This window comes from Pelodiscus sinensis, chromosome 3, assembly GCF_049634645.1.
Source record: "Pelodiscus sinensis isolate JC-2024 chromosome 3, ASM4963464v1, whole genome shotgun sequence".
Lineage (NCBI taxonomy): Eukaryota > Metazoa > Chordata > Testudines > Trionychidae > Pelodiscus > Pelodiscus sinensis.
Genome location: NC_134713.1, coordinates 151,516,397 through 151,544,046, shown reverse-complemented (window position 1 = coordinate 151,544,046; position 27,650 = coordinate 151,516,397). Strand labels below are relative to the sequence as shown.

Below are 27,650 nucleotides of genomic sequence, written 5' to 3'. Positions count from 1 at the left end.
TGCAAGTGAGACACCATTGGAAGAGATGCCCTTCTAACAGACCTGAGCTGATTCCCAGAAAGACCATCAGGAGGTGCCACAGCGGTGGAGAGTCTGTACCATTACCCCTGTACCATTGTCTACAGTTTCCAGTGCTGCAACTTTCAGTGGAGCTTCACTGGTGGTGAATTACATATCCTGTTTTTATTAGCACAGGCAAGGCCAGCACAATCTGAAACACTTTTAATTTGATTTTTGATTAATGCAGGCTGTACTCACAAGATATTTCTCCTCCAAAATATCTAATTATTTAATTATTTGCTGTTATTAATGGAATGGAACTGTTCAAAACAAACAGCTAGAATGGCTGTTTTGCAGCAAGCTCATAATCATCAATTCAGATATGTAGAACCCTTCTGAAAATTATATTAAGCTGGCCTGTTGAACTTGAAAGGCATATTTTATCCCAATCAATGCATAAAAGTAAAATTATCTATAACTAAAGCATGTTTCTCTGCTGTACAGTTCAGCTGTAATGATCCCCACACACTGCACTTGCACATCAATTATGATAATCATAATCACGGTCGTTAAGCTGAATGTTCATTATTATCAGGATGCTGGTGACAGCAGATTCAATCATCGGGTGCAATGGGCAGGCAGTCACAGTCCCACCCAAGTTTCTGCAGACAGCGTTGTGCCACATTAAGTCTATGATGTGTTCCACATCCCACTCTATTCCAGAAGCTGTAGACGGTAAAGGTCAACTTTATGTTCTGTGCAATATGCTTAGGTTCTCTAAATTAATTCTTTGGAGTACTTGGATATTTTATGCTTTGTAGATAATAAAATTGTATTTAGGGCAAAAATCCATGTGCAAATAATGAAACAGGGCTGCAGCCATGTTGTAATTCATCTATAATAAGGCATATGAGGAAAGATTTTATCAACAAGGAACATCTTAAAATGTCACTTCCTGAATTTCCCAAACAAGCAAAACATGAAATGCCATTAAGTCAGTTGTCTAAAATGCATATGCAAACTAATTCTAATTCAGATTAAAAGCTGTAGGCTAGCATTTGTGTTTCAGTATACAGTATATGATCACATGAGTGTTTTGACAACCAAAACATTATCTTTAGTATATTTGATTTCCAGATCGTCCAACTATTTGAGACCTATCCTTATAGATTAAATTCATGGTGATTTATAGGTTTTCAATAATAAAAGTGCACATGTAATATAAATACTGACTAAGGTATTCCAAAGCATTTGCAAATAAATAAATGAAAATAAAAAATACACAGGCTTTAGATATATGATGTCAAAAAGTTGTATTCGATTATTTAACAGGTTTTACAAATGTGGGAACCAAAATTAAGTATTTATATATAATAGTTGCAAATATTCCTCTTTGCCTATTTATATGCTTTCAGCAAAACATGTAAATACAACACTATTTTTTCTCTTAACTTGCTGAGATATTTGAAATGTTCCTAGAGTATGATGACAAGTTTTGAGATATTACTAGCAGAAATAAAACTATCAAGTTCTCATATTCACTAACAACTGCTATTATGTTCTGAGAAAGGATGAGCTATACTATATCTTGTTCATTGAAGAGGAAATATAGTAAACTAATATTCACTCTAATTGTTTATTCTTGCCTCAATTGGATATTAAGTAGTTATATGGGCAAATTCTTATCTTTTTGTGATTTTTAAAAATTAACAGTATATACAAACCTGTGTATAAGTCTGTGGAATTTTTAAAGTAAATACGATGTACACATAACACAGGGAAACTAGTTTTTTAACAGATTACTTGGAACAGGCTCAACATACTTTGCATTAACACTTGAAGACCATTCACCATCAAAGTGATTTCTTGGGAGTACTTAGTGTAATTTGTAGGCTTTGCCTGTCATGGGTGATCACATTTCAAGAAAAAACAGTATTTCTCCTTCTCCAGTGCAGTGCTACAGTGATAGGTTGAATGGACATCCTAAAAGGGCAATCAACCACTGACTCAGATTGTCATATAAATCTGTTTGCATATAAAATTTGATACATTCCAAGTAGGAAAATCATTTAAGTGTTAAGCATGAGTAACAGATTCTGAGATCAAAAAGATCCATAGACTTTTGACAGCATTAAGGTGTTTACCATTTTGTTAAGTGTCTTCCAGGCTATGTCTAAACTGCAGACTTCTTTTGGAAGAAGCTTTTCCGGAATAGTAATAGAAATGTATCTGTGTTAGTCTGGTGTAGCTGAAGTAAAATGCATGACTATGTAGCACTTTAAAGACTAACAAGATGGTTTATTAGATGATGAGCTTTTGTGGGCCAGACCCACTTCCTCAGATCAAATAGTGGAAGAAAATAGTCACAACCATATATACCAAAGGATACAATTAAAAAAATGAACACATATGAAAAGGACAAATCACATTTCAGAACAGAAGGGGGATGCGGGGGGGGGGGGGGAGGAGGAAGGTAATCTTTCGAAAAAACTTCTTCCAAAAGAAAGTGTCCAGACTGCCAAAGTGCATGGAAAAAGCAATCTTCTTTTTCAAAAGATAGTGTTCACATTGAATGGATGCTATCTTGCATTTAAGATGTGATTACTATGGACGGAGTGGCCGCCAGGGCACCTGTGCTTTCTCCTCTTTCCTCCTTTCAAAAGGACTCCCTCTTCCCCGTCCACACACGCCTTTTTCCAAAAGAGCTCTTTTGGAAAAAGGCTTCTTCCTTGTAGATAAAGGATTACCTCTGTTGAAAAAATCCCTCAGTTCTTTCGATTTTCTTTCAGTGATTGCAGTGTGGATGTCCTAAAAAACTCTGTAGTGTATACATAGCCCTATAGAGTTTCCTGCATATTATCTTGTGTACAGTACAGTGATGCACAATATAATCATATATCCAAGAAATAAATTTGTAGATCACTTAAAATGGTGATTAAAAATAAAGAGTTCCTCTTTGAAAGGCAGTGATTATGAAAATCTGATCTTGGACCTTTTTTGATAGGGCCCTTTACCCTAAAAAAATGGTGAGGAATGGAGTTTTTACACTCTTTCCTGATGATAATGACTAGTAAAAGCAGCAGGTAGGTCAAGAAACTGATTTTCTTTCCTATTAGCTCCCTGTTTTGGTAAGTGCCTCCTAATTGAAGCTTCATATTGATTTAGAATCGGTAGTTGGAAGGCTAAATGTCATACTGGGTTAATGGATATAGCTGTTCACCTCCAGAGATTTAGGTTGAAAATTGTCTAAGATCACAAATAAAAATGAGTTTGGTGGTCTCAGCTAGGTTTCTAGCTTATATGACATATAAAACCTCCAAACATACAGTTTGATGTGTCTGCCTATCTCTGATCAAGAAATGCCCAGAATTAGAAAAGCAGAATTGTTGCTGGTCTGACTTGAGGAATATCAGAAAAAAGGTGTTTGGAAAAGCTTTTAAATAGGCTATTTATACTATGACACCATGCCTGCTGGCTTCAAACAATGCTGCTTTCTCTCATTTTGTTTTAAATAAATCCAGATTTTTTTTAAAGGACTCAAGTATTGGCCTACCTGCAGTTTAGTAAAAATAATTGTTAAAATACTGCAGTCTTACTATGTTGACTGTAAAAGTTGGGGAAAGAACTTTTTTTGCTTATTAATTATCTTAATTTCCAAATCAGACATTTGATAGCAAACACAAAATGTAGTGTCAACATTATTTTAGAAATCAAGAATTCCTTTTTCCTTTTGCTCTCACCCTTATGTTCAGCGCCAAGTTGAAACATTTGTGAGGATTACTGTTTTAAAACTGGAGAGATGGTGGGGGAGAGAGAGCAATCATGTCTTTAACAGACTAAAGGTTGGCTAGCTACAGTATCATTCCTGTAATTGCAGACAAAAAACAAATATGATTCTTTCTTTAGAGAAGTTTTACTGGAAAAACAGAAAAGCAATTTACAAAACTGTGGGTTCTTGACACTTTATCTCGTGTGTAAATATGCTTTTGATTTTGTAGGTGTGGGCGTACATTTACAGGGAAATGTTGCATCTGACAAAGAAAGTCTTTACCCACAAAAGCTTATACTCCAATACCACTGTTAGTCCATAAGGGTACATCTCGACTACAGGCTTTTGTTGACAAAGCTTCTGTCGAGAAAGAGCGTCTAGACTACATCCAGTTCTGTTGACAAAGCAAGCCGCTTTGTCGACATCAGAGTGTAGACGCAAAGGACAGTGTAGATACAATAACGCCTTCTGTTGACAGAAGGCGTTAATCCTCATAGAATGAGGTTTACCACCGTCGACAAAACTGCCAATTTCTGTCGACGTTATGTTGACAGAACTTGGCGGCAGTGTAGACACAGGTATAGTTTTGTCGACAAAAGTCCACTTTTGTTGACAAAACCCTGTAGTCTAGACACACCATAAGGTGCCACAGGATTCCTTATCGCATTTACAGGGAAAACATGCTTGAAAACTGATTAAACATGTCTTAAACATTGTTATAACTGACATTATTTAAAGACCTGATATGAACATCCAGTACTGTTAGAAGATTTTTTTTTTCTGATTTATTCAATTGTATCCTCACTGAGCCTCTAATTTGTACAAATGACCAGAAGACCAATTCTCCTAACCCAGATACAAAGAAGTCCCATTGACAGAACCAGGCTCTGGTTTAGAAGGAATTGAGATATGATAGCTTTATTTTCTTTCACTCATTTTAACGTAAGTCCACTGGGAGATTACATCGAATTTTTTGCTTGCCAAATCTGACAAGAATTTAGAAAAATAGCCAAGAAGCAAATGTTCAATTCTCAACATCCCCACTCCCCATTTCATACTTTGTGATTAATGATCTACACGATTGGAGCTTTTAAACTTTTGACATCTTATCCTGTATTGAATTCCTGATATGTATATATTATTAAAAGTTTTGAGAAACATCCCATCATATAGTGTTAGGAAATAGAAAGACTGGATATGGTTTTTGGCAAATTAGACAATGATGAAACTATCTTATGGAAACAATAGATCTTTGCTCATTTTTAAAACTGAGCAGATGATTGGAGAAGAAAAACATTTGTTAAAGTTTGTTTCCCTTTTTGTTGAGATTTTCAGCTGTGTTCACTTAAGTGTTTCATATTTATTCTTCTACCAGATCAAAAAAAGCAGCAGATAAAACAGGATACCTTGTGCACAAACTACCAGCAATGTATTTATCAGAAGCATTTTCCCCCAATAACTTTAGGTCCTTATTCCATAAAGTGTCAAGCACCTCCTGGAAAGAGCTGAGTCCCCTCAACTTCAGTTGACTTCAAAGAGAGTTGAAGAAGCTCAATACCTTGTAGAATCAGGCATTTAAAGGGCAAATCCATTATACTGCTGGAAGTCCTGGATCAGTGCCCACCAGAGTTATTGGAAATGTTCCCACTGAATTCAATAAACTTTGGACCAGGCCCAATGCTTTCAGATTTTAATAAAATAACAATCTAGAAAACTACCACTTTGCTTAATATTACAGTGACTCACCTTGTTTGCTATCCATTTCTCATAGTGTTCTTCTCGGAAATGTTTGATTCCATAAGTCATTTGGCCATATTTGCTTGATGTATGAATTAATGGGTCATAGTCCTGGTTTTTATGACATGAAGAAAATGGCAAAAATCTGAAAGATAAAATATTTGTATATTTATTATTACTCTACTGTGGCTGCAGGAGGTAGTATTGTAAATCAAAGGTATAAATACTGAATAAAAGAGATGAGCAGAATATACACCCAACACACTTTCCACTAACTTTTTCATGTGTAGCTATAGAAGTTATGTATTTTCTCTCCCGAGCTCTTTTCTTTTTTAAAGAAGTGGTGCCACATTACAGAATCATACAGTGATGATATGATGGAATGGAAACTTTTACATGAAGATGTAACTTTGATTCATTTGCATAAACAAAATATTTAAACTGTAGTTTGTTTTAGAAATTACATCCCAAACCCTGAGGGCCCAATTCAGCTATTCTCACTCACTATAGGGTGTGTCTACACCAGACACAGAGGACCCTTGGACTATTGGGCATAGGATATCTGGAGAGGCTTGCCATGCTCCTGATCCCAGGATGGGACACCCTCCCTCCACAAGCCACCTCTAGAAGGAGGCAGGGAACATACACACACACATACACATACACATACATGCACTCACTCAGCAGTCCTGCACATGGCACACAGGCATACCCACAGTTTCAAGAAAGTCCCCACTCCCGGAGACATTTGGGCCAAATGGCCAGAGTGCACATGGCCTGGCTCTAAGCAAATCGCCTGTAACAGAGCAGAGAACTCTTGCTCTCGGCTCACAGATGGGGGCTGGGCTTCAGGCACTGTCCGCCCCCCCCCCCCCCCCCGCGATTACTGAACATCACTCTTTGTTTCCACAGCTGGACAAGATGCAACAGGAGGGCGGTCAACACTAGCGGGACAGCCTCCCAGACCCGAGGCTTCCGCAGGTGCACCTGTCTCATGGACAAATACCAGAGGCAGCACCTGGCAGCACTTTGGGCCCTGCACCAAAACATCCACAGCTGGGTCGAGGAGGACCTGAAGCTACAGCGGGAGAGCTGGCAGGAACTGCTTGTGCAGGGCTGCTCCCTGTGCACTGATGTGCACTCTCTTGAGCCGAGCACGATGCCTCCTCCTGCTCCAGCCTCTGCTCCATCTACTGCTGTCTCTTCTCCTCCCACTCCCTCTCCCCCTCCTGCTTCTCCCTCCACACACCCCTGGAGATACCAAGGTCCCCGCACCTGTGGTTTTCAACACCCCTCTTCTTCCACTCTCTCTCCTCCTCTCTCCCAGGTTCTTTCCCTAGTCTCTCCCTAGTTTCTTTGATCCCGCAGTTATGTACAATTCAGAGTGTTTAGTTTTTCCAAAAAAAAGGTGTGTCTATTTTTTCAACAGGAAAGGGGGAAAGGGAGGGGTAAGTGGAGGGACAACAGTGAAGGGTGAAACAGAAGCCCTCAGTGGGACGGACCAGGGGAAAGTGTTACTGGTCCCCCGGGGAGAAGCTCTCACTCAGGGCCTCCCAGATGTGCATGGCCCCCTGATGGGCCTGCCGAATGGCAGCCATGCACAGCTCCTCGTTGGCCCTGCCTAAGTGGTCAGCCTCTACCCCCCACCCTGGCAAGAAAGCCTCTCCCTTCCATTCGCATAAGTTGCATAAGCACGCAGCCACCATATGTGGGATGTTGTGCTCCCCAAGGTCCAGGCGGGCGAGGAGACATCTAAACCGTGCCTTTAAACCAAAGGCATCCTTGACCACCATGTGAGCCCTGCTCAGCATGGCATTAAATGCCCATCACGAGGGGTTGAAGTGGCCGGTGTATGGCTTCTTGAGCCATGGCTGCAGGGGATAGTCTGCATCTGCTACCAGGCAGACAGGCATGTCCACAACCCCGAACCTGATGTTGTGGTCGGGGAAGAAAGTTCCAGTGTGCAGCTTCTGGTACATACTTCCTGAAGACACATGCATTATGCTCCTTCCCTGACCACCCAACATATATGTCCGTGAAGTGGACCCGGTGGTCAGTCATGGCGGAGAGTGCTGTGGTGTCCTGAAGCAGGGCAACCAGATCAAGAAGAGAAAATGCTTTGCTGTCCCTCAGAGAGGTAGGCAAGCAAGCAGGGAAACCGGGAAAATGGTTGTACAGGGGAGTCCCTTTAAGCACGAGACTCAGGGTATGTCTACACTACCACCCTAGTTCAAACTAGGGTGGTTAATGTAGTCAATCGAAGTTGCAAATGAAGCCCGGGATTTAAATATCCCGGGCTTCATTTGCATCTTGCTGGGCGCCGCCATTTTTAAATCCCCGGTAGTTCGGACTCCGTGCCCGCGGCTACACGTGGCACGGAGTAGGTAGTTCGAATTAGGTAGTTCCACAAGGTGTAACGGTAGTTCAAATTAGAGAGCTAATTCGAACTACCTACTCCGTGCCGCGTGTAACCGCGGGCACGGAGTCCGAACTACCGGGGATTTAAAAATGGCGGTGCCCGGCAAGATGCAAATGTTTAAATCCCGGGCTTCATTTGCAACTTCGATTGACTACATTAACCACCCTACTTCAAAGTAGGGTGGTAGTATAGACATACCCTCAGATAGCCTTAAGCAGCAAACACAGGAAGCAACTACTGACCTGATGCCCTGCCTAAACTGATTCTGGCTGGCCTTGAATGTGATTCAGTGTCCAATCAGTGCGGATGCGCTATTTCGAAAAAGCTAAGCGCTATTTTGATATACGTTTTGTGTGCAGATGTGCTATTTCAAAATAAACTATTCCAGAAACTCTCTTCCAAAATAACTCTTCTATGTAGACATAGCCTATGAGTCCTTCCTCAGTAGAGCCCTTCAGCACAGGAGTGGTCATAGCTGCTGGGACCAGACTCTCTGCCTGTCTCGCTCCCTTCAATGCAGCTTGATAATGCCTGCTGGACAAAGCCTGCAGGGGGAAGAGAATGGGACTGTGCTGAAGAGTCGGAATCCAGAGGGCTCTATTTGGCAGGGGGCCTGCACGTACAGGGGCAGGGGGCCTGCTCCTCCCATGTCCCTGGTCCTTCAGCATTCCTGTTTCCTTCTTCTGCATTAGGGTGGGAGATGAGAATAGGCTTCAACTTCCATATGGTGAGTGCCCCCCCCCCTTGGTGTCTGTGGCTACATCTACACTGCAGCGCTATTTTGGGATACCAGAAGTATGCCGAAATAGCTATTCCACGTCTTTTGAGTGCACTCGTTATTTCAAAATAGATTTTGAAATAACAGGCGCGCTATTCTGGTGTTCCTGTAAACCCTTGTTCCATGAGGGTTAACGGACATTTCAGAATATTGCTTTATTTCAAAGACTGATGCTGTGTACGCAGTAATAGTGCACCCATTATTTTGAAATCTATTTCAAAATAACAAGCACGTGCAAAAGATGCAGATGTTGTGTAGACAGTGTCAAATTGAAATAAGCTATTTTGAAATTACCTCAAAATAATCTACGCAATTTATGTTGTGCAAATTGCATAGCTTATTTCAAGGTAAGTGTGCGGTGGAGATGCACCCTGCGTGTCCTGGGGACTTTCCTTCCTTCCTGGCCTTTCTGAATACCAGCACTCCACTCCCACAACACACTTGCTGCCCTTTATTTTCCATTTATTATGGAATTCTTTCCTGTTTTCAAACATATTAAATCCTAATATATTCCCAGGAAACTAAATAACTGAAAATAAAGGGCTAATTTAGGATTCCTAAATTTCTCCAAGGTCCATCACAGATTGTAATTTTTGCTTCATGGCTTTACTTGTCTTCTGGGAGAGTGAGATAACCACTCTAAATCCTTATTCAGTCCATTTTCCTTACTCTATCCTAATTTGATTGTGTTTTATTTGCTGTTTCTGTCTGTAGTCTAGTTTTGAAGTTTTTTGTAGAAGGATGGCTACTTTTAAATCCGTTAGGGTATGTCTACACAACAAAGTTAATTTGAAATAACAGCAGTTATTTCGAATGAACTTCAATAGCGTCTACACATGCAAACCTCTATTTCGAATTTAATTCAAAATAGCGGAGCGCTTATTTCAAATTTGGTAAACCTCATTCTACGAGGAATAATGCCAAATTCAAAATAGCTATTTTGAATTAAGTATTGTGTAGGCACTTAATTCGAAATGGGGGCCTCCAGCCCTTCTCAGTTTCCCTTGGTGGCCACTCTGAGCACAAACAGGAAAACTCTTCTCCTTTCCTCCAGTCCCGGGGCCCTAAAAGGGGTAAAGTCTGGCCACTGGGCACATGCCAGAGCCAGGCCTGCCAGCAGCCACAGACTCTCACCTAGTGGCCGCACAATGGCAGCCAGTGGCAGCCAGCCAACCCCCGCCCAGTCCCCTAGCATCCAGGGGCCAGCCAGGGGCCGTAGATGGCACGCGCCCACCTGGACTGGGGCGGAAGTCATGGACCTCACCGAGGTGTGGGGGAAGGCCCCAAATGTCCATGATCTCCACACCAGTCAGAGGAATGCCACTGTCTATGGTCGCATAGCAGCCACCATGGCCCGCAAGGGACACAGGCGCACCCAGGACCAGGTGTGCCTGAAAGTTAAGGAGCTGCAGCAGGCATACACAAGGGCCACCAGGGGTGGTACCACAGCAGAGGCTGCCACCTGCCCCTACTTCCCTTCCCTCGACCGAATTCTGGGGAGTGGGGCAGTCCACGCCAGCCCAGGGGGCAGCGAGCCGGGAACTGAGAGCCCTGACCCAGGTGCAGCAGAGGGGCCACCACCAGCTGTCCCGGCACTGGAGTCGGCAGGGTCGTCTGGGAAGGCCATACCAGGTAAGTGCCAGCATTGTCCCCTACCCGGGGGGGGGGGGGGGGGAGATGGAGAGGGAGACCAGGGAACAACCGCGTGGGCCATGTCTCCCACGGATCACGCAGCCACCTGTGCATGTGTGGGCATGTGCCATGCCACCCTTGGGCAGATGGCTCCAGCTGCATGCTACACAGGAGATGTGGCCCGATAGCCACATGTGTCTGTGAAGAGACCCGACACGCTCCCCACCTCGGGGCGGGACACAGCAGGACGTCTTCCCTTCACACGCCCCCTCTACACAGGGGCAGGGGATATCTCCCCCCCACCCTGGCCACATTATACACAGCACAGGGGCATGGGTGCATCTCGGGGCAGCTCCCCCTCCTGGGCAGAGCCGGACATGCCAACCATGGCCTCTGTGCAAGCACATCGGCTCTGACAGTGCAGGGCACAGTCGCCCTCACCTCGCAGGGGGTGCTGGGCATCATCCACTGTGTCCCCAGGGAGAACTGACCACTTCTCCACCCGCCGTGCTGGGAGACATGTGGCTTGGCAAGACCCCCCAACCGTGAGCCCTGAGCTTCCCCTTCCCCTTCTTCCCCTTGCTTCCCTCTTCCAGCTCCCTCCTCCCAGTTTTCCCCCTCTTCTCTCCCACCCTCTCTCCTGCCCTCTCTCCCCCATCTCCCCAGTTGTGTTAAATAAAGACAGTTTCTATTTTTGAAAATACATGTATTTTATTTGACATCAGGAAGGGGGGGGGGCTAGGGAAGGGTAAGTGGAAGGATGAGAGGGAGAAATGGAGTACAAGCCCCCAGTGGGGCAGACTGGGGAGACTGTTAGCGCTCCTCAGGGTGGAAGCTCTCCCGCAGGGCCCCCTGGATCCTGACAGCCCCTTGATGGTCCTTCCGGATGGCAGCCTACAGACAGTGCAGCCAGGCTGCTGGCAACGTGTCCATGAGATGCAGCACAGTCCCCAGGGGCAGGTCTGGTTCCATGTAGCAGAGTGCCATGGTGTCCCAAGTGCGGGCAAGCAGAGCACTCTCTGACACAAATGCTTTGCTGTCCCTCAGCGAGGTAGACCAGCAAGCAGAGAAACCTGAGAACTGTCTGTCCAGGATGGGGGGGTCAGGTCCCTTTAAGCACAGACCTCGGATAGCCTTAGGCAGCAGCCCCACACACTAAGTCCGACCCTGATGCCCTGCTGGCGCTGGTTCCGGCCAGCCTTACCTTCGATTCAGGGTCCACTCAATGTGGACATGCTATTTCGAATTAGAAAAACACCATTTCAATTTAGTTTTTGTGTCTAGATGCGTTATTTTGAATTAGCTTAATTTGAATTAACTAATTTGAAATAAGTTAATTCGAAATAGCGCTGTAGTGTAGACATACCCTCACTGAGTACCCAGGGAGGTTAAAATATTCTCTTATTTGTATGTGTGTTAACTTTCTTAATGTCTGATTTGTGTCCCAGGCCACTGCTTCCAGCAGCTCCCTTTGGCTGCAAATGGCAAAACACAGCCAATGGCAGCTACAAGGCTCCATGGCTGCGGAGCTGGTAAGTAAACAAACTGGAGCAGCCTGGTAGCGGCTTTCTCAAGGTGGGTCCACAGACCATTTTGAAAGACACTGCTGTAGACAATGGATAGATGATATGTCCTGCATGGAAGCCAGAGACATGTAAGCAAGAATAGAGGTCAGTAGGTTTCTGGTATAGGGTGGTATTTATGTAACTATCATTTATTTGTACTGTAGTGTCCAGAAAGTGGCTCTTTTGTGTGGATTGGTCCATACTGAGATTGATGGTGGGGTGGAAATTGTTGAAATCCCAGTGGAGTTTTTCAAGGGCCTCCTTCCTGTATGTCCAATGTAGCACAAGTAGAGGATTGGTGCTGGGGTACAAGAGCTGGGGAAGTATTGTTCTAGATCAGCCATAAAAATGTTGGTATAATGTGGAACCATGCAAGTACCCCTAGCAGGGCTGCTGACTTAAAGGTATAAATTGTCCCCAAATTTGAAATGGTTGTGGGTGAGGACAAAGTCACATAGCTCAGTCACCAGGTATGGCGTGGCATCATCAGGGATACAGTTCTTGACAACTTGTAGTACATTCTCATGTGGAGTAATGGTGTAGAGAGCTTCTACATCCATGGTGGTCAGGATGATGTTTCAGGAAGATCACTGATGCATTGGAGTGGTGTCTTGAAGATAGCTAGGAGTGCTGATAGCATAGGAGAGACTCTGAGGAGAAAGTCCACATAGCTGGTCAACCGGCTATAGGAGTGTTAATGCCTGAAGTAATGAGGCATCCAGAATTTCCAGGTTTATGGATCTCAGATAGTAGATAGAAGACTACTGGTCTTCTAGGGTGTATCTGTGTAAATTTAGTCCCATGCTATTGCAGGGAGTTTCTCGAGCAAATAATTTATTTTGTTAATCCTCAGGGGAATCAGAGGGTAGTGGCTTGCAGAATGTCATGTGGGAGAGTTGCCTGATACCTCCTGTTCATAATCTGACATAGTCATTATGACTACAGCACCTTCTTTCTCAGCCTTTTAGATTATGATGTCAGAGGTGTTTTTGAGGCAGTAGACAGTGTTGTGTTCTGTATGACTGTGGTTATGGGACAAGTGGTGGTATCTGTTCACGATTTCAGCCTGTGCATGTCTGTGTAAAAGTCTAGACTGTCATTTCAACTGTCAGGAGTCCACGCAGAATTCTTCTGTGGGGACATTGGTGGTAGAATCTTCATGTTCTGAGGAGATCCCAAGAACTTCTTCAAGAGATCCCTGAAATAGTCTCAGTATCAGACAATAATGACTAGGCAGGCAAGAGAGGCAGCGAGACTGAGCTTTAGTGGTCAGCTGAATTAGGATGTGAGGATATGGCTCAATGCCTCCATTCACGGTAAGTAGATAGTAAGGATGTAAAAGTGTAACCCTTTAAACAGTTACTCGATAAGCATCGGCTTACTGTATCCATTACAGCTACATGCTGGCTCCTTGGGGAGGCCCCTGCTGGCCCTGTTCCCAGGGAGCCAGCTTCACTGGGGGATTTGCAGTATAAAGTTTATTATATATATATGCTTTATACTGCAAAGTCTGCAGCAGGTGTAACCATATAACTGGTAGGATTTTTAGTGGTTACAAGGTTACATTTTTAAACAACTTTTTACATCCCTAGTAGATAGTGCCCCAGGGAGGTCCTGGAACAGATTCCCTTACAATATCAAATTAGTAGCCAGGTTGTCTCAGTGGTGCCCCTTAATGCCCTGACTAGGGCACTGTTTAGCCTGCTGTGGATCTCAGTGGTCATTTGTGGATTCATCAGCAGGATCCCGTACTACCGTACTACTGTTCCTGACTTGTCTCCATGTGTCTTATTCGGACTATCGAGTCCTAATTGTCCTATTCTCCAAACGGCTCATCTAGGTAGCAAGCTGCTTTAGGCTCTGAGTTTTGAACCAAGCTTTTCTCATGTAGGAAGTGGCAGATCTCTGCTGGTCAGCCTATCACATGGTGATAAAACTCTTACTTCTATCTTTGGATTGCTAAATGGGTTTTTAAAAATTATTTATTGGGAGAAATCAGTATTTTAGCAACTGTAAATTTTATCAATGAATCTTCCAGCCACAATCTCTCCTGCAGAAAAAGTAAGTTTTTGAGTGCCTCACTAGTAACATAAATTTATTCCATCCAGTATTGCAACCAAATATTATATAAAATTAACAAAACAAAAACACATAGGAAACAGGGCTTTAAATAATACAAAGCTACAGAAGAATGTAAACACTCATGGGACAGGTGGCTCTCATATAAGACAGATTATGGTACTTGTAATGCTAATTTGCACATGGGATGGACATCACATGCACAAAAAATTAATGTGGCCCCAGTGTCCCAGAGTATACACAGAAGGTACTGAGAACCGGCTGCTCCACTTACAGGTTTTTTTTTATCACTTCTGAATTGCATTTTAATAGTACATTTTTCTTTTGTTGAGACATGAAAGAAAATTGGCTCTCTCAGGGGAGTGGATGGCTGAGAAGACAAGGCTAGAAGTTTAAGGATTTGCCCATATATGCATGGAATTTAGTTTAGCCATAACATTCACAATTCAATGAGCATACAGTGTTTGTAAAGCCTATATACTAAACAGATTTTAATTTTTTGTAAAATACCATTTATTGAGAAAAGTGGAGGATAAACTAAATGAAAATGATGTTCAGAGTCTACTATCTTAAATTACAACCCTATAGACAGATCTTTTAAAAGACTGTAGTTTTAATTTAGATCACTGTTCAACTCTGCCTTTTTTTTTTCTTTTTTTTTGCAAATAGTCTCAGAGTAACTCAGATTTTATGAATCTTGATTTTCAGCTCAAAACAATATTTGGATTATGTGAGAAATGATACACAATAGAACATGTATGTAAGTAAGTATCATAAATGCCTATTTCTTATGCTGTGTTCTACTGAATATCTGAAAACAGATAAGTGCATATATTGATGTGCGTGACATTAACTACACGCTCTCTGGAGTATGTCTCTGTACTTGGAAATTATTAATAATATTTATTAGTTTTTGAGTAATAGTGTAGATAGATAGAATGGCATAAAATAAACTGTCGCTTGTACTGTTCTCTTTATGTCTCCATCTCCGTAATCAGATCCTTAGTGTGGTTCCTTGACCCATGTCACTCAGAATGTAGGATGATATATATTTGAAAAATTGAAGTCCTCCTACATTCAGCAAGAATCTCTGATATTCGTTGTGTATTCATTTCAGTAAAGAATGTGATTTTAAAATACTCTGTATCTGTTTTAAAACAGAATAGCTAAAGTATATCTTGGGAATTATATATAAAAATTTGATCAACATTTCAGAAAAATTTGCTCAAAACTTCAGAAAAATTATAGTATAGATCAGGAGTGGGCAAGAGGCTGCCAGCGGGCTGGATCCAGCCACCTTGCCAAAACCCTTAGGAAGAGAGAAGCTCATGCTTTAAAAAGCATCTGCTCTCAATTCTGGACTGCTAGACAGGGAGGAGGAAGACTTTGCACGCTGCTCCCACCCCAGCAAAATTTCTCAGATCCCATTGACTAATTTCTGGCCAATGGGAGCTGAGAAATTTTGCTTGGGGCAGGGGCAGGGGAAGCGCGTGAAGCCAGCTCCTTTCCCTCCCTCTCCCCCCTCATACCCAGAGCAGAGCCATGTGGAGCAGTTTGAGACTGCAGCTCAGGTTCCTGCAGGGCTGCTGGCTGGGAGCCACCTAGGTAAGCACCTCCCAGCTAGAGTCTGCCTCTGGAACCTCACCCCTCTCTCCCCTGCAACTACCTGCCCTAGTCCATCATTCAGACCCTCTGTACCCCTTTCCCCCTTCTGCCAGGTCACAACTCCCTCACAGACCCTGTACCTCTTCCTACACCCCTCCCTCAGTCCAGAATCCTCTCTGGCACCCACACCCCCTCCCTGACCTTGCAACTCATTCCCCTGCTCCAGGTCACCACCCAAACTCTTTGCACCCCCTTCATGCAGGTCATGACTCCCGCCCAGATACTGCACTCCCTGCTAGAGCCTCTTCCCCAGTCTAGAATCCTCTCCTGCACCCTTACCCCCTCCTGGACCCTGCACCTCAAGCCCTTATCTCAGATCGTAACACTCTCCTTCACCCAAACTCCCTCTCAGACCCCACGTCCCCGCCTGCAACCCAGTCCCCTACACCAAGCTCCCTTGTGCACCCAACCTTCATCCCAGACCCCGTACCACTTTCATAGAAATGCAGTCCTTGACCACTTGCCAAAATCTTGGAGTGGCCACCCATTAAAAATTGTTGCCCACCCCTGATATAGACTGATACAGAAATTTGTAGCTTCATGTATACTTTTAACATAGCTGCTCACAAAATCAGCAATAACATATATTCTGAACTTGGTAGAAAAGGGGAGAGGTTGACAAAGAAAGGAAAACATCTAGAGAACACTAAATCCAGACAGAGAGATCAATGCCAGTTAACTGCACAAGTGTAGACTTGATAGGTCTATGCAAGCAAAGATCTAAAGAACTTGTTCCAGCAGTATCTTAAATCGGGCTCCCAGCCTCCTGATGTGACTAAGATGGAACTCCACAAGATCTTGAATGTTTCCCATAACTAAAGGTAGTGGTAGCAGAATGGAGCTGGAGTCAGCTCTCTCTTGGTAATCATATTGTGATAGGTTGGCACTCATTTCCCACATGCACCCCCGCTCTGGCCAGGTGCGTGTACCTACACTCTCTCTGTTTGACAGATGAAAGCCCCTTTGTCAGTGTGTGAATCACAGACCCCTCTGGAGTACACATATAACAGTGGCCCATCTCAGTTCCCTCAGTCTATTCTGTTTCCCCACTCTGAGAGAAAGTGGTGCCCCTAGGCTTCCCCTTCTGGAGACAATGTCTTTGACCTTTATTTCAGAGACACATCACAGTCCACAATAACTGTCCACATGGAGCTATTCACAGTAATGCTTCTCTCTCAGCCAGCTAGTATCCTGATTAGCACAGCTTGACATCTCCAGAGGAACTGACCACAGGATGGGGATCAAACAAAGCTCCTGCAAGGCCCTGAGTAAGCAGGAAGGAAAGCTCTTCATGCAGGAAAGCCTGGAAGTGATCTTGACTACAACAAGGAGGAAAATGAGGAAAGATATGTAAGCTGGGCGAGATGCTGAATAATAGAAAAGGAGACTGGCTGAAAAAGAGTCCCAAACAGGGTGAAAGCTTTTGTTTCAGTTAAAGAGAGGTTTTTTTGAACTTATATTTGGACAATTGTGAACCTTGAATGGGTGCACTAAAGACTAAGACCTAACCAAAGGGCCAAGTTACCTAACAGAGAAACCACCATCCAGCAATGGAAACACTAGCCTAGTGAGGAGCTGTGACTCCATGCCTGCTTAAAAGGGGCTTATTGCGGTGAGTGGACTTGGTAGACTGTTCAACAGTCAAATACTCAGTGACCTGGCAGCAACAGAATATGGGCCTGATCTCTGATGTCAGGAATCCTTCATACTTTATCCTCACTTCTGAGAAAAGTGTGCTGCATTTCTACATCAACTACAGGAAGATAGTTTGTCATGGGTGTTGCACTGTACAGTACCATCTGGCACATGCAAATTAATTATTTTTTTAATAAAGAACTTTATGAATTTTTAGTCCTCAAAGTTGGGGCCAAATCTGAAGTTATTCTTCCACCCTTCAGATGTGCCCTCCTTGGGACACTGAGGGTATGTCTACACTGCATGCATATTTTGAAATAAGTCATTCTGGAATAGTTATTCCGAAATAGCTTATTTCGAAATAGCATGTCTACACTGCAGGGAAACCTCAAAATTAGTCTGAGGCAGGCTTCCCTAATGTAGACATGCTATCTCAATTTAGAGTCGCAGGAGCACTGTGGAAGAATCACTTAGAATAGCCCTGGTGAGGAGCTATTTTGCAATAGCAGCAGTGGAGTGTCTACATGCACCTTATTTCAAAACAGCTATTTCAGAATAGACCTTATTCCTCACAGAATGAGGTTTACAGATTTTGGAATAAGCCGTCCGTTATTTCTAAATTATTTTGAAATAATAGAATAGCTATGTAAACACTCGCATTGTTATTTCTAAATAACACTTATCTCAAAATAACGGTGCAAGATAGATGCATCCTAAGTACTATCACCAGTGTTAACATCCCATTCTGCTTTTCACTCAGAGAAGGTAGGAAGCTCTGTGGCTGTTCTCACCTTAATATAACTGTGCAGGAATAGCCATAACTTGTCCCATAATGATGCATGTTATAACTAGATGTATTTACAAAATAAGGACAGTATAATCCATTTGACATATCAGCTACGTCTAGACTGGCATGATTTTCCACAAATGCTTTTAACGGAAAAGTTTTTCCATTAAAGTATTTGTGGAAAAGAGCGTCTAGATTGGCACGGACACTTTTCCGCAAAACCACTTTCTGCGGAAAAGCGTCCGTGCCATTCTAGACGCGGTTTTGCGCAAGAAAGCCCCAATCGCCATTTTAGCCATCGAGGCTTTTTTGCACAAAACAGTTTACAGCTGTCTACACTGACCCTTTTGCGCAAAAGCATTTCCGGAAAAGGGCTTTTGCCCGAATGGGAACATCAAAGCATTTGCACAAGAAGCACTGATTTCGGACAGTAGAACGTCAGTGCTTTTGCGCAAAATCAAGCAGCCAATGTAGACAGCTGGCAAGTTTTTCTGCAAAAGCAGCCACTTTTGCAGAAAAACTTGCCAGTCTAGATGCAGCCATCTAGTCTGGGTACCAGTTACACTGGAAAAAAATGTATAGTGGAGTGCTGATGATATAAACTATTGGGCTGTGTCTACACTGCACCCCTTTTCCGGAAAAGGGATGCAGATGAGACAAGTAGGAATTGCAAATGAAGCGGGGAATTTAAATATCCCCCGCTTCATTTGCATAAACATGGGTGCCGCTTTTTTCCAGCTCGGGGCTTTGCTGGAAAAAAGTGCCAGTCTAGACGGGATCTTTCGGAAAATAAAGCCTTTTCCGAAAGGTCCCTTATTCCTGATTTTAAGAGCAATAAGGGACCTTTCGGAAAAGGTTTTATTTTCCAAAAGATCCCGTCTAGACTGGCGCTTTTCTCCGGCAAAGCCCCGAGCTGGAAAAAAGCGGCAGCCATGTTTATACAAATGAAGCGGAGGTTATTTAAATCCCCCGCTTCATTTGCAATTCCGACTTTTCTCATCTGCATCCCTTTTCCGGAAAAGGGGTGCAGTGTAGACGCAGCCTTGGTGTTTGCTATTACTACTTCAAGTCAGGAGGTGCGGCAGTACTCCTAACTCCAGCACCACTGCTGGCTTCTTTCAATGAGATACCATTTGATAAGTAACTTATTCAGCATTCATAATTTTATTCTACACTAAATGTGTATCCAATTCAGAGATGTGCTTATTATATAAATTATTTTGTGTTCTGATGTCTGAATCTAGAAATCCTCTGGTCATTTTTGTTTAATCAAGGTCTGCAATGGAGTAAGGTAGAGGGAAAAAAGCATAGCTGCCTACTTGTATGAAACAAAAGCAACAGAAATCTCTTTTGCAGACAAAATTCTAGAACTTCTTAATTATACACAGACTTATTATCTACATCCCCAGTGTTATAAAGTACCAGAACTTCATTAGAAAAATTAAGATAGAAAAATGAAGGCACCACTTTGTAAATTTCCACTGGAAATTAGCTGGAAGAAGCAGAGGAATACTGGATCAAAAGAGGGTAATCATGCTTAACTGTGCCCTAGAGCACCCGCATGTATAATACGATTTACACAGTAACTACCTCTCCTATTACAGCTTGTTTGGAGTATTCTGTGTTAATGGGGTTAGCTAATTTAGTATTTTAACTTAAAAAGACTCTGCTGATTAATAAATGTTGCACACTGTGCTAGTAATTAAAATAAATGGAAGAGTTACAAATAGAAGTTGAATTGTTAAGGATACATTATCTGAAAATATATGATAATCCCTGTTTATCATAATACAATAACAGTCCAGAAAATATGCAAATTGCTAAAGTTGCAAAGCATTTGAAAAAGCAGACATAATTTGAAAAAAGTTTTGAGATGTGTAAGATCTGTGTGACAAATACAGTGATTATTTTCGTTGTAACTCAGAAATACAGTGAATTGTATCATCCAGAAATAAGACATTAAAATAATTATTTATTTAAGAAAAAATCCTACTCAAGCATTTAGCTGAATGCAAAATAAAATGTTCTTTAAATGTTGTTACCATTTATCCAACTCCCGACCCTCACATTCTATAGAGACAGTGCCTATCTATCTAGGTCACAAATTTTTCCATAATCTTTCCCCAAAGAGGGTGTGATGGACTGTCTGCCCCACACTGGCCCTTGAAAAGTGAAACCCCAGCTGAGGGCTGGAGCTGTGGACTCAGCAGCTGTGGCAGCTAACGCCAATTAGGGCCCAGCTGAGGGCAGTATAAATACTGTAAAGGTTCCTGGAGGGAGTAAAGTCTAACTCACTCTTGCTCTAGCTGCAGAGCAGGAGAGACCTGGCTGCCAAAGAAGCTAGAGGCTTCCTGATTCAGAGCAGGGCTGGGGAAAGGCAGGCAGAGCTGGGGAGCTTTGGCCAAGCAAACTCCCAGGCTGCAGGACCTGAGGCAAGACCCGAGGTTACTAGAGCTGATGGAAAGCAGCCAAGGCAGGGGAAGGCAACAGGTCCACACCCCCCTTGCCAATTATCAGTGGCCACTGCAGTTTGCCCCTGTGGCAGAAGCTAGATGAAGACTGGCAGTGGGTCACTGAGGCAAGGTGGGTATAGAGGGTTGGAAGTTTCTGGAGAGGGAGGACCCCTGAGCATGGGGACACTGCAGCAGGGCATTACCCAGGTGGAAGGATGCCATGGTCTAGGAGGGATGTGGGTCTTAACACACAGTGGTGGAGAATAACTACCAACAGCCAAGACACTGGCCAGAAGGGGGCATCCAGCACTGCAGAGCCAATTCCCAGGGTGATCAGTAGGAGGCACTATGATGGTGAGTCCCACTCTATTACAGGAGAGTTAAAGCAGAAGTTAGTAGTTGGACAGTTGCTCACTTTGAAACTTTTTTAGCAAAAAATGTAATGGATAAGAAGAACAGAAGGAATTCATCCTCTTGGAAAGAGTACTAGCCATTTCCCTTAAAAGCAGACCACGCCACTAGCGTTCATTGTTCAGGAAAGACCTAGCTAGATAGTGGAATTTGACCCCACCAAATAATTCCTTAATCTTGGTAAGAAAGATGAATTCAGCAAAGCAAGATGGAACATTCAGAACTATAATTACACTGACAGCAAAGTATCAAAGGGGTAGCCGTGTTAGTCTACCACAGTAACTCTAACTCAGGAACCAATCCCTGCAACAAACCTCGGTGCCAACTCTGCCCACATATCTACATCAGCGACACCATCACAGGACCTAACCAGATCAGCCACACAATCACTGGTTCATTCACCTGCACATCTATTTGCTATCATGTGCCAGCAATGCCCCCCTGCTATACACAGCGGCCAAACTGGACAGTCCCTACGTAAAAGAATAAACTGACATAAATTGACATAAATCAGATATTAGGAATGGCAATATACAAAAACCCGTAGGAGAACACTTGAATCTCCCTGGACAGGACACACAGTAGCAGATTTAAAGGTAGCCATCCTGCAGCAAAAACACTTTTAAGACCGGACTTCAGAGAGAAACTGCTGAGCTACAGTTCATCTGCAAATTCAACACCATCAATTTAGGATTAAACAAAGACTAAATGGCTAGCCAACTACAAAAGCAGTTTCTCCTCTCCACTACATGCAACTGACGAAGTGGGTCTTTGCCCACGAAAGCTTATGCTCCAATACATCTGTTAGTTTATAAGGTGCCACAGGACTCCTTGTCACACTGATAGCAAAAAATGTTGAAAAGAGAGGTCACGGGGTTAATTTGTCTTACCCCTCAGAATTTCCCCTCTTAATATCCACATTTCCATATCAAATGCTGTGAAGGAGCCACTTCCACCATGACTTGATAGGTCTCATTTACACAAGTATCCTCTTTCTTTTGTAGTCCTTACATATGTACCCATGCCTCTGTGAACTTCACTCCAATTCATCTGAGTGCAGTAACAATAGCTAGTTTTACGCAGTCTTTACATACTTAACTGGATGTTGCAATATAAAGCCAGCATTTAATACCTCATTTTTATATCAAAAGCTACATATGGGACAGTTCCAGCCCACTTAATTAGCCTTATTAGCACCGGTACCTTTTTCCCAATTCTTTTTCTGTTATAAATTCTGGGTTTCTGCTATCCCTATCCCGCTTATCTGATGAAGTAGGTTTTGCTCATCATACTATACATATTTTTGTAGGTCTCTAAAGGCATGTCTACACAGCAGGGCTAAAGCTGAAATAAGGTACGCAACTTTAGCTACGTCAAGGTACGTTAAGTCAAATAGCTTATTTCGGCTTTTGGCGCTGACTACATCGCAGGAAATCTGAGGGAGAGCACTATTCCTTCAATTTCCCTTACTTCCCGTAAAATGAGGGTTACAGGAGTTGGAGTAAGAAGTCCTCTAGCTTGACAGTATCTCACCATTATGTTGAAATAACCACTTGATGTACAGACTATGTTATTCTGAATAATGTCAGTTATTCCAAAATAATGGCGCTGTCTAGACATAGCCTAAGGTTGGTATTACATGCTAAGAGTTCTAAAACTATTTGTTCCAGCAGGTGATGTCTCATGCCAGACGCTAATCTGTAAAGTGGGTGTTCCAATTTCCAACTCTTAGCCAAGTGGAAAGTAAAATCACTCCATCTTTATAAAAAGGAAAAGCATTATTTTGGTAGGTGGGAGGGAAAGAGAGAAGGAGAGGGACATCTTCTACTTTATGGGGAGCTATATGGGCAGGGCCGGATTAAGGGGCGGGCTAGCCGGGCAGATGCCTGGGGCGCCAACCTATGGGGGGCTCCTGATTGCAGCTGTAAGATGCGCGGTGCCCCTTTCAGCCTGGGGCCGGGGGCCACGTGGCACCTGATTACAGCTGTGACGGGCGCTGTGCATGTGGGGAGCAGGGGCTGTGCATGCACCGTGAGCCTGGGGCACAGCCGCACATGCGCCACGCACCCGCTGCCCGGGGTGCAAGAATGGCTTGAGCCGGCACTTTTGTGATATACTTCAGAAACAATTATCAAGAAAGTCATTCTTATTATATGTCTTTCTATAGGTTTGTATGGAACACTTAATTTAACAAAACAAGGTCTCTGTCCTGAGCAGTTTACAATTTAAATAAGAACACAGAGCTGTTAAATATGACATTTCATTTTGTCAGACATGAAAGGTTTCTGAAATCAGCGGAATAAGCAAATGTTCTCATAAAAATATAAGAAAAAATAAGGAACTTACTTATTGTCATTTATGCGGTTTCTCCATTCCTCTCTTTTAATCTCCTCTCTAGCCTTCTCAAGTGAATTGATTGATGTTGCCACTCGCAAGGTTGGTTCCAAAGGTTTGTAGCGTTGTTGCAATACTTCAGCAGTATCACGGAAGGGCCCCTGATAGGTATAGGATAAGGTAAATGTTTGTTTTTCTTTTGTATGTATTATTATTTGTGACATATCTCTGATGAAAGAAGGTGCAAAGTAGCTGGGACAGTGGCAAGATTTTTTTCCAAAATGATTAATTAAAGCAGTTCATCCTGATAGTTGTAGACAACATGATGGTTGATAATATGCTCTAAAACCCTAGCTAGGGAATGAGAAATGTGCACTGGTAGAATTCTTTAAGAATTAATGTATATCTTTCACAGAAAAAAGAGGCACTTTGGGCACATCTACACAGCAGGGCTAAACTCAAAATAAACTATGCAACTTGATATATGTTAATTGCATAGCTTAAGTCAAAATAGCTTATTTCAACTTTTGGCACTGTGTAAGCAGCAGTTATTTCAAAATACAACACTCTTCCCCCTACTCTTCACGAAGTGAGGTTTACAGAAGCTGGAGTAAGAAGCCTGTTATTTTGAATTCATTTAGAAATAATGGGCTTGCTATGTAGATGCACATTACATTATTTCAGAATAAATGATGTTGTTCCAAAATAATGCTGCTGTGTAGACATAGCCTTCTAGAATTGTTTAGGAATACTTAGTTTTGTTTTGTTAAGATATGTAACTTTGGTTACATCAATTGCGTAGTTGAAGTTGAAATAGCTTAATTTGGCTTTTGGTGCTGTCTATATAGCAAGAAGTCTAAGGAAGAACATTCTCGAAATTCCCTTAATCCTCTTAAAATGAGGGTTACAGGAGTCAGAGTAAGAAGTCCTCCATCTCAACATTATTTCAAAATAATGTCAGTTATTCTGAAATAATGCTGCTATGCAGACATACCTATGAGAGCAGAGACACTTTGAAAGGATTCAAAAAATGATTATAGAACTAACTCTTCTAGTAAAATTGCAGACAAGACATATTAAAAAGGTGTATTTTGCTTAAAGCCTTTTTTCTAAAAAATTAAAGTTGACATTTATTTATATATTTATTTAATTTCAAGGCACCACAAAAATCTATAGACCTATAGTTTAGTTTCTTGACAATTTTGTGTATTTTATTTGAAAATGTGTAACCATATTGTTTAATAAGTACCATTTAATGATACAGGACTATAGCAGCAGAAAATTCTTTGCAGAACTGAAAAAGTGACTTACACTATATCTTGGTTTTAGTAGTAGCCAGTAGAAACTCATTTGGAGTGTAATTAATACCATATTAAACTCAGTACAAATTAGTGACAGCTCAGACCTTAGCAATGTTGCTAATCAAATCTTATTTTCTTTATATTGTTGTTGAGCTTTCACTAAGTAGGAAAACCTTCTGAAAATATGAATGAACAAACAATCCTGATCACGTCCCTTTTTCTTAAAGATCTCCTTCTTTAAATAGGTTATCACTAACAAGTCACAGCTGGAGTTACTGCAAGCAGTGAGTGAAGACTGTGGGGCTAATAAAAAGAAATGATTCACGCCTCATTTATGTTCACTTATGTTTTACATTAATAGAAACCAATAATAGGAACCAGTTACCATAAAAGTCATGGACCGTAAATAACACAAATGGCAAATAAGTATCATCTAGTACTTTTCACAGCTGGACAGGAGGATTGCTATATTTGAAAGTAGTTAATGGATTTTTATTGGAACTTTACTTTTTAAAGGCACAGAACCATGTTTGTCAAGTCCCTTTTAAAGATTTTAAGGAACAAGCAACCATAATCTTTATGCTTTTGGCAAGCTTTCTCTGTACCTACTTCCAAAAAGTTTATACACAGAATAAATCTATTTTACTGGGACTGCTATAGCTCTTCTAAAGATCATACAAAAAAAAAAGTTTTAGGCTGCAAGGGAATAATAAGTACAAAAGTAATTTACTGAAAATAGTAGAGGCAGTCCCCGGGTTACGTACAAGATAGGGACTATAGGTTTGTTCTTAAGTTGAATTTGTATGTAAGTCGGAACCGGCTCCAGATTCAGCTGCTGCCACTGAAACTGACCAGGGGCTGACTACAGGAAGTCGGAGGCAGAGTTGCTCTGCCCCCAGCTTCCTGGAATCAGCCTAATCAGTTTCAACAGCTCCTGAATCTGGAGCCTGGGACAGAACAGCTGGGGCGCTGCCCGGTAGGTTCCCACAGGACCAACCCGGCAGCACCCCAGCTGCTCTACCCGAGGCGTCCCACAACAAAAGTCTGGTCTGCTGGGGGAGGGGGCCACACTAGCTGCACCCCCTCCCCTCCCAGCAGACCAGGGAGACCCGAGCAAAGCCGCACAGGCGGAGGGACCCCGCTGCCCGTACGGCTTTGCTCCTGTCTCCCTGGGGTTCTGGGGGGAGTTCCCCCAGCACCCCAGGGAGACCTGAGCAAAGCCGCACAGGCAGAGGGACCCCGCCGCCCGTGTGGCTTTGCTCCTTTGCCCCCGAGCAAAGCCGCACAGGCGGCGGGATGCCGCCTGTGTGGCTTTGCTCCTGTCTCCCTGGTCTGCTGGGGGGGTCCAGCAAAGCCGCTGGACCCCCCCAGCAGACCAGGGACACCCAAGCAAAGCCGCCCAGGCGGCGGGGGTCCCGCTGCCTGGGCGGCTTTGCTCCCGGGCAAACGAGCAAAGCCGCCCAGGCGGCGGCTTTGCTCAGGTATCCCTGGTCTGCTGGGGGGGTCCAGCGGCTTTGCTGGACCCCCCCCAGCAGACCAGGAAGACTGGGAGAAGCTTTTCTCGCTCCGGAGGTCACGGGCGGCGACCCGCCGCCCGTGAGCTCCGGGGCGAAAAAAGCCCCATTCGTAAGTGCGGATCTTACATAAGTCGGATCGGTGTAAGTCGGGGACTGCCTGTAAATGTTGTTTGCCTCTATCTGTCCAGTCATAGAGAGATGTAGAAAACAGTTTTAAACATTTAGAGCATGTCTACACTGGAGAGTTATTTCAAAATAACTTCCCTTACTTTGAAATAACAAGGAGAGAGTCCACATTATCAAGCCTGTTATTTCAAAATAATGGCCTTGTTATTTTGAAATAATAACTCCTGCTTGTGAAGAGGAATAAGCTTATTTCAAAATAGGAATTTCAGGAATTATTATTTTGAAATAATTTATTTCAAAATAACCTGTTAGTGTAGACATGCCTACTATTCTTTCTGTACTACAAAATGTTTGCATAAAGTAGATATATGACTGAAAGGAGAAGAAAAGTGTCAAGTGACCTGGTTGGTGTTGCTATGTAAATAAAATAACCTGTGCAAAGCATAGATGCATGAACTACAGTGATAAACACAAACAATTGACACAGTCTTTCTTTTTTATCATGAATTCCTCACTTGTGTTCCAGTGAGTAACTGCTGAAACAGATGATCAAAATAGGCTTTTTCCATCTTTAATTCATCTTCCACCTTTTCCTTTGTTTATATTTTGAATGAAATTAACAGAGTAGTATTTACCGATGGAAGTAAAAAAGTGTAACTGTGCACTTAATAAAATAATGCTTTGTCATTAGAAACATTTAATATTTTAAAATAATATTTTGCTTTCATTTATAATCTGCAGATTTGCCATTTCCACTGAATCACATATTTGGAGGAAGCTTATAAGCCTGGAGATAAACATTTTAGAAACATCTAATACAGACAGAATGCAAATTCATTCACCTACATGCATTTGAGAATTTAAATATCAAGGCTGATGAGTACTATGATGAGTGATTCTTACAAACAGCTCTGCCCTTCCAGTGATTTTCAGCATCCCAGGAGTTCTGGTTTAAGGGGAGAAAAAGCCTCTTTTATGGGAAGATCAGGACAGGATAAGGATCGGAGTTAAACAGTCCTCTTTCTTCCCCAGGAAACAAAAGCTCTATATGCAGTTTGAGCATTGCGATGAGTAGGATAAATCTTCTTGCTAGGGAGTGGACCGTTAAATGATTTGTCAAGGGTCAGCAGATGAACAGACTTGCTCTCTTGTCTAGTGGTTAGGATACTTGCCTGGGTTATAGGAGCTCCTGATTCAAATCCCTCAGCTACTGTTCAGTAGGGGTTTGCACAAGGATTTCTTAGGTGACTGGTTCTTTGAGGTAAGCCATCCTTGTCCAACCCCCGCCCCCACCTTGAGGTCTGCCACAATCTTGGGCTTGTCACCTGATCATGCTGGACAAGAGTGAGTGGGGGTTTTACTGCGCAGCCGCAATTACTCTTTAATGAAAAGAGCAAGAGAAGCTGCAAATGGCCTCTTGATCAGCTACATATGCACTCACA

At 42.8% G+C, this 27,650-nt stretch overlaps 1 protein-coding gene and 1 long non-coding RNA gene across 2 annotated transcripts in view; one reads left to right on the top strand and one right to left on the bottom strand.

The window, feature by feature from the left end:
- Positions 1-27,650, bottom strand: part of SPATA17 (spermatogenesis associated 17) — a 252,327-nt gene that overhangs the window by 70,594 nt on the left and 154,083 nt on the right. The window contains exons 8-9 of the mRNA XM_006137342.4: positions 23,277-23,425; positions 5,516-5,651 (exon numbers count right to left, since the gene is read on the bottom strand). Of these exons, the coding sequence (XP_006137404.2) occupies positions 5,516-5,651; positions 23,277-23,425 (285 nt within the window). The remainder of the gene's footprint in view (positions 1-5,515; positions 5,652-23,276; positions 23,426-27,650) is intronic.
- On the top strand, positions 12,918-27,211 carry LOC112543759 (uncharacterized). The gene is made up of 5 exons (XR_012902933.1): positions 12,918-13,216; positions 14,688-14,743; positions 16,824-16,994; positions 23,329-23,444; positions 26,950-27,211. It is a non-coding gene; the product is annotated as an uncharacterized LOC112543759 (long non-coding RNA).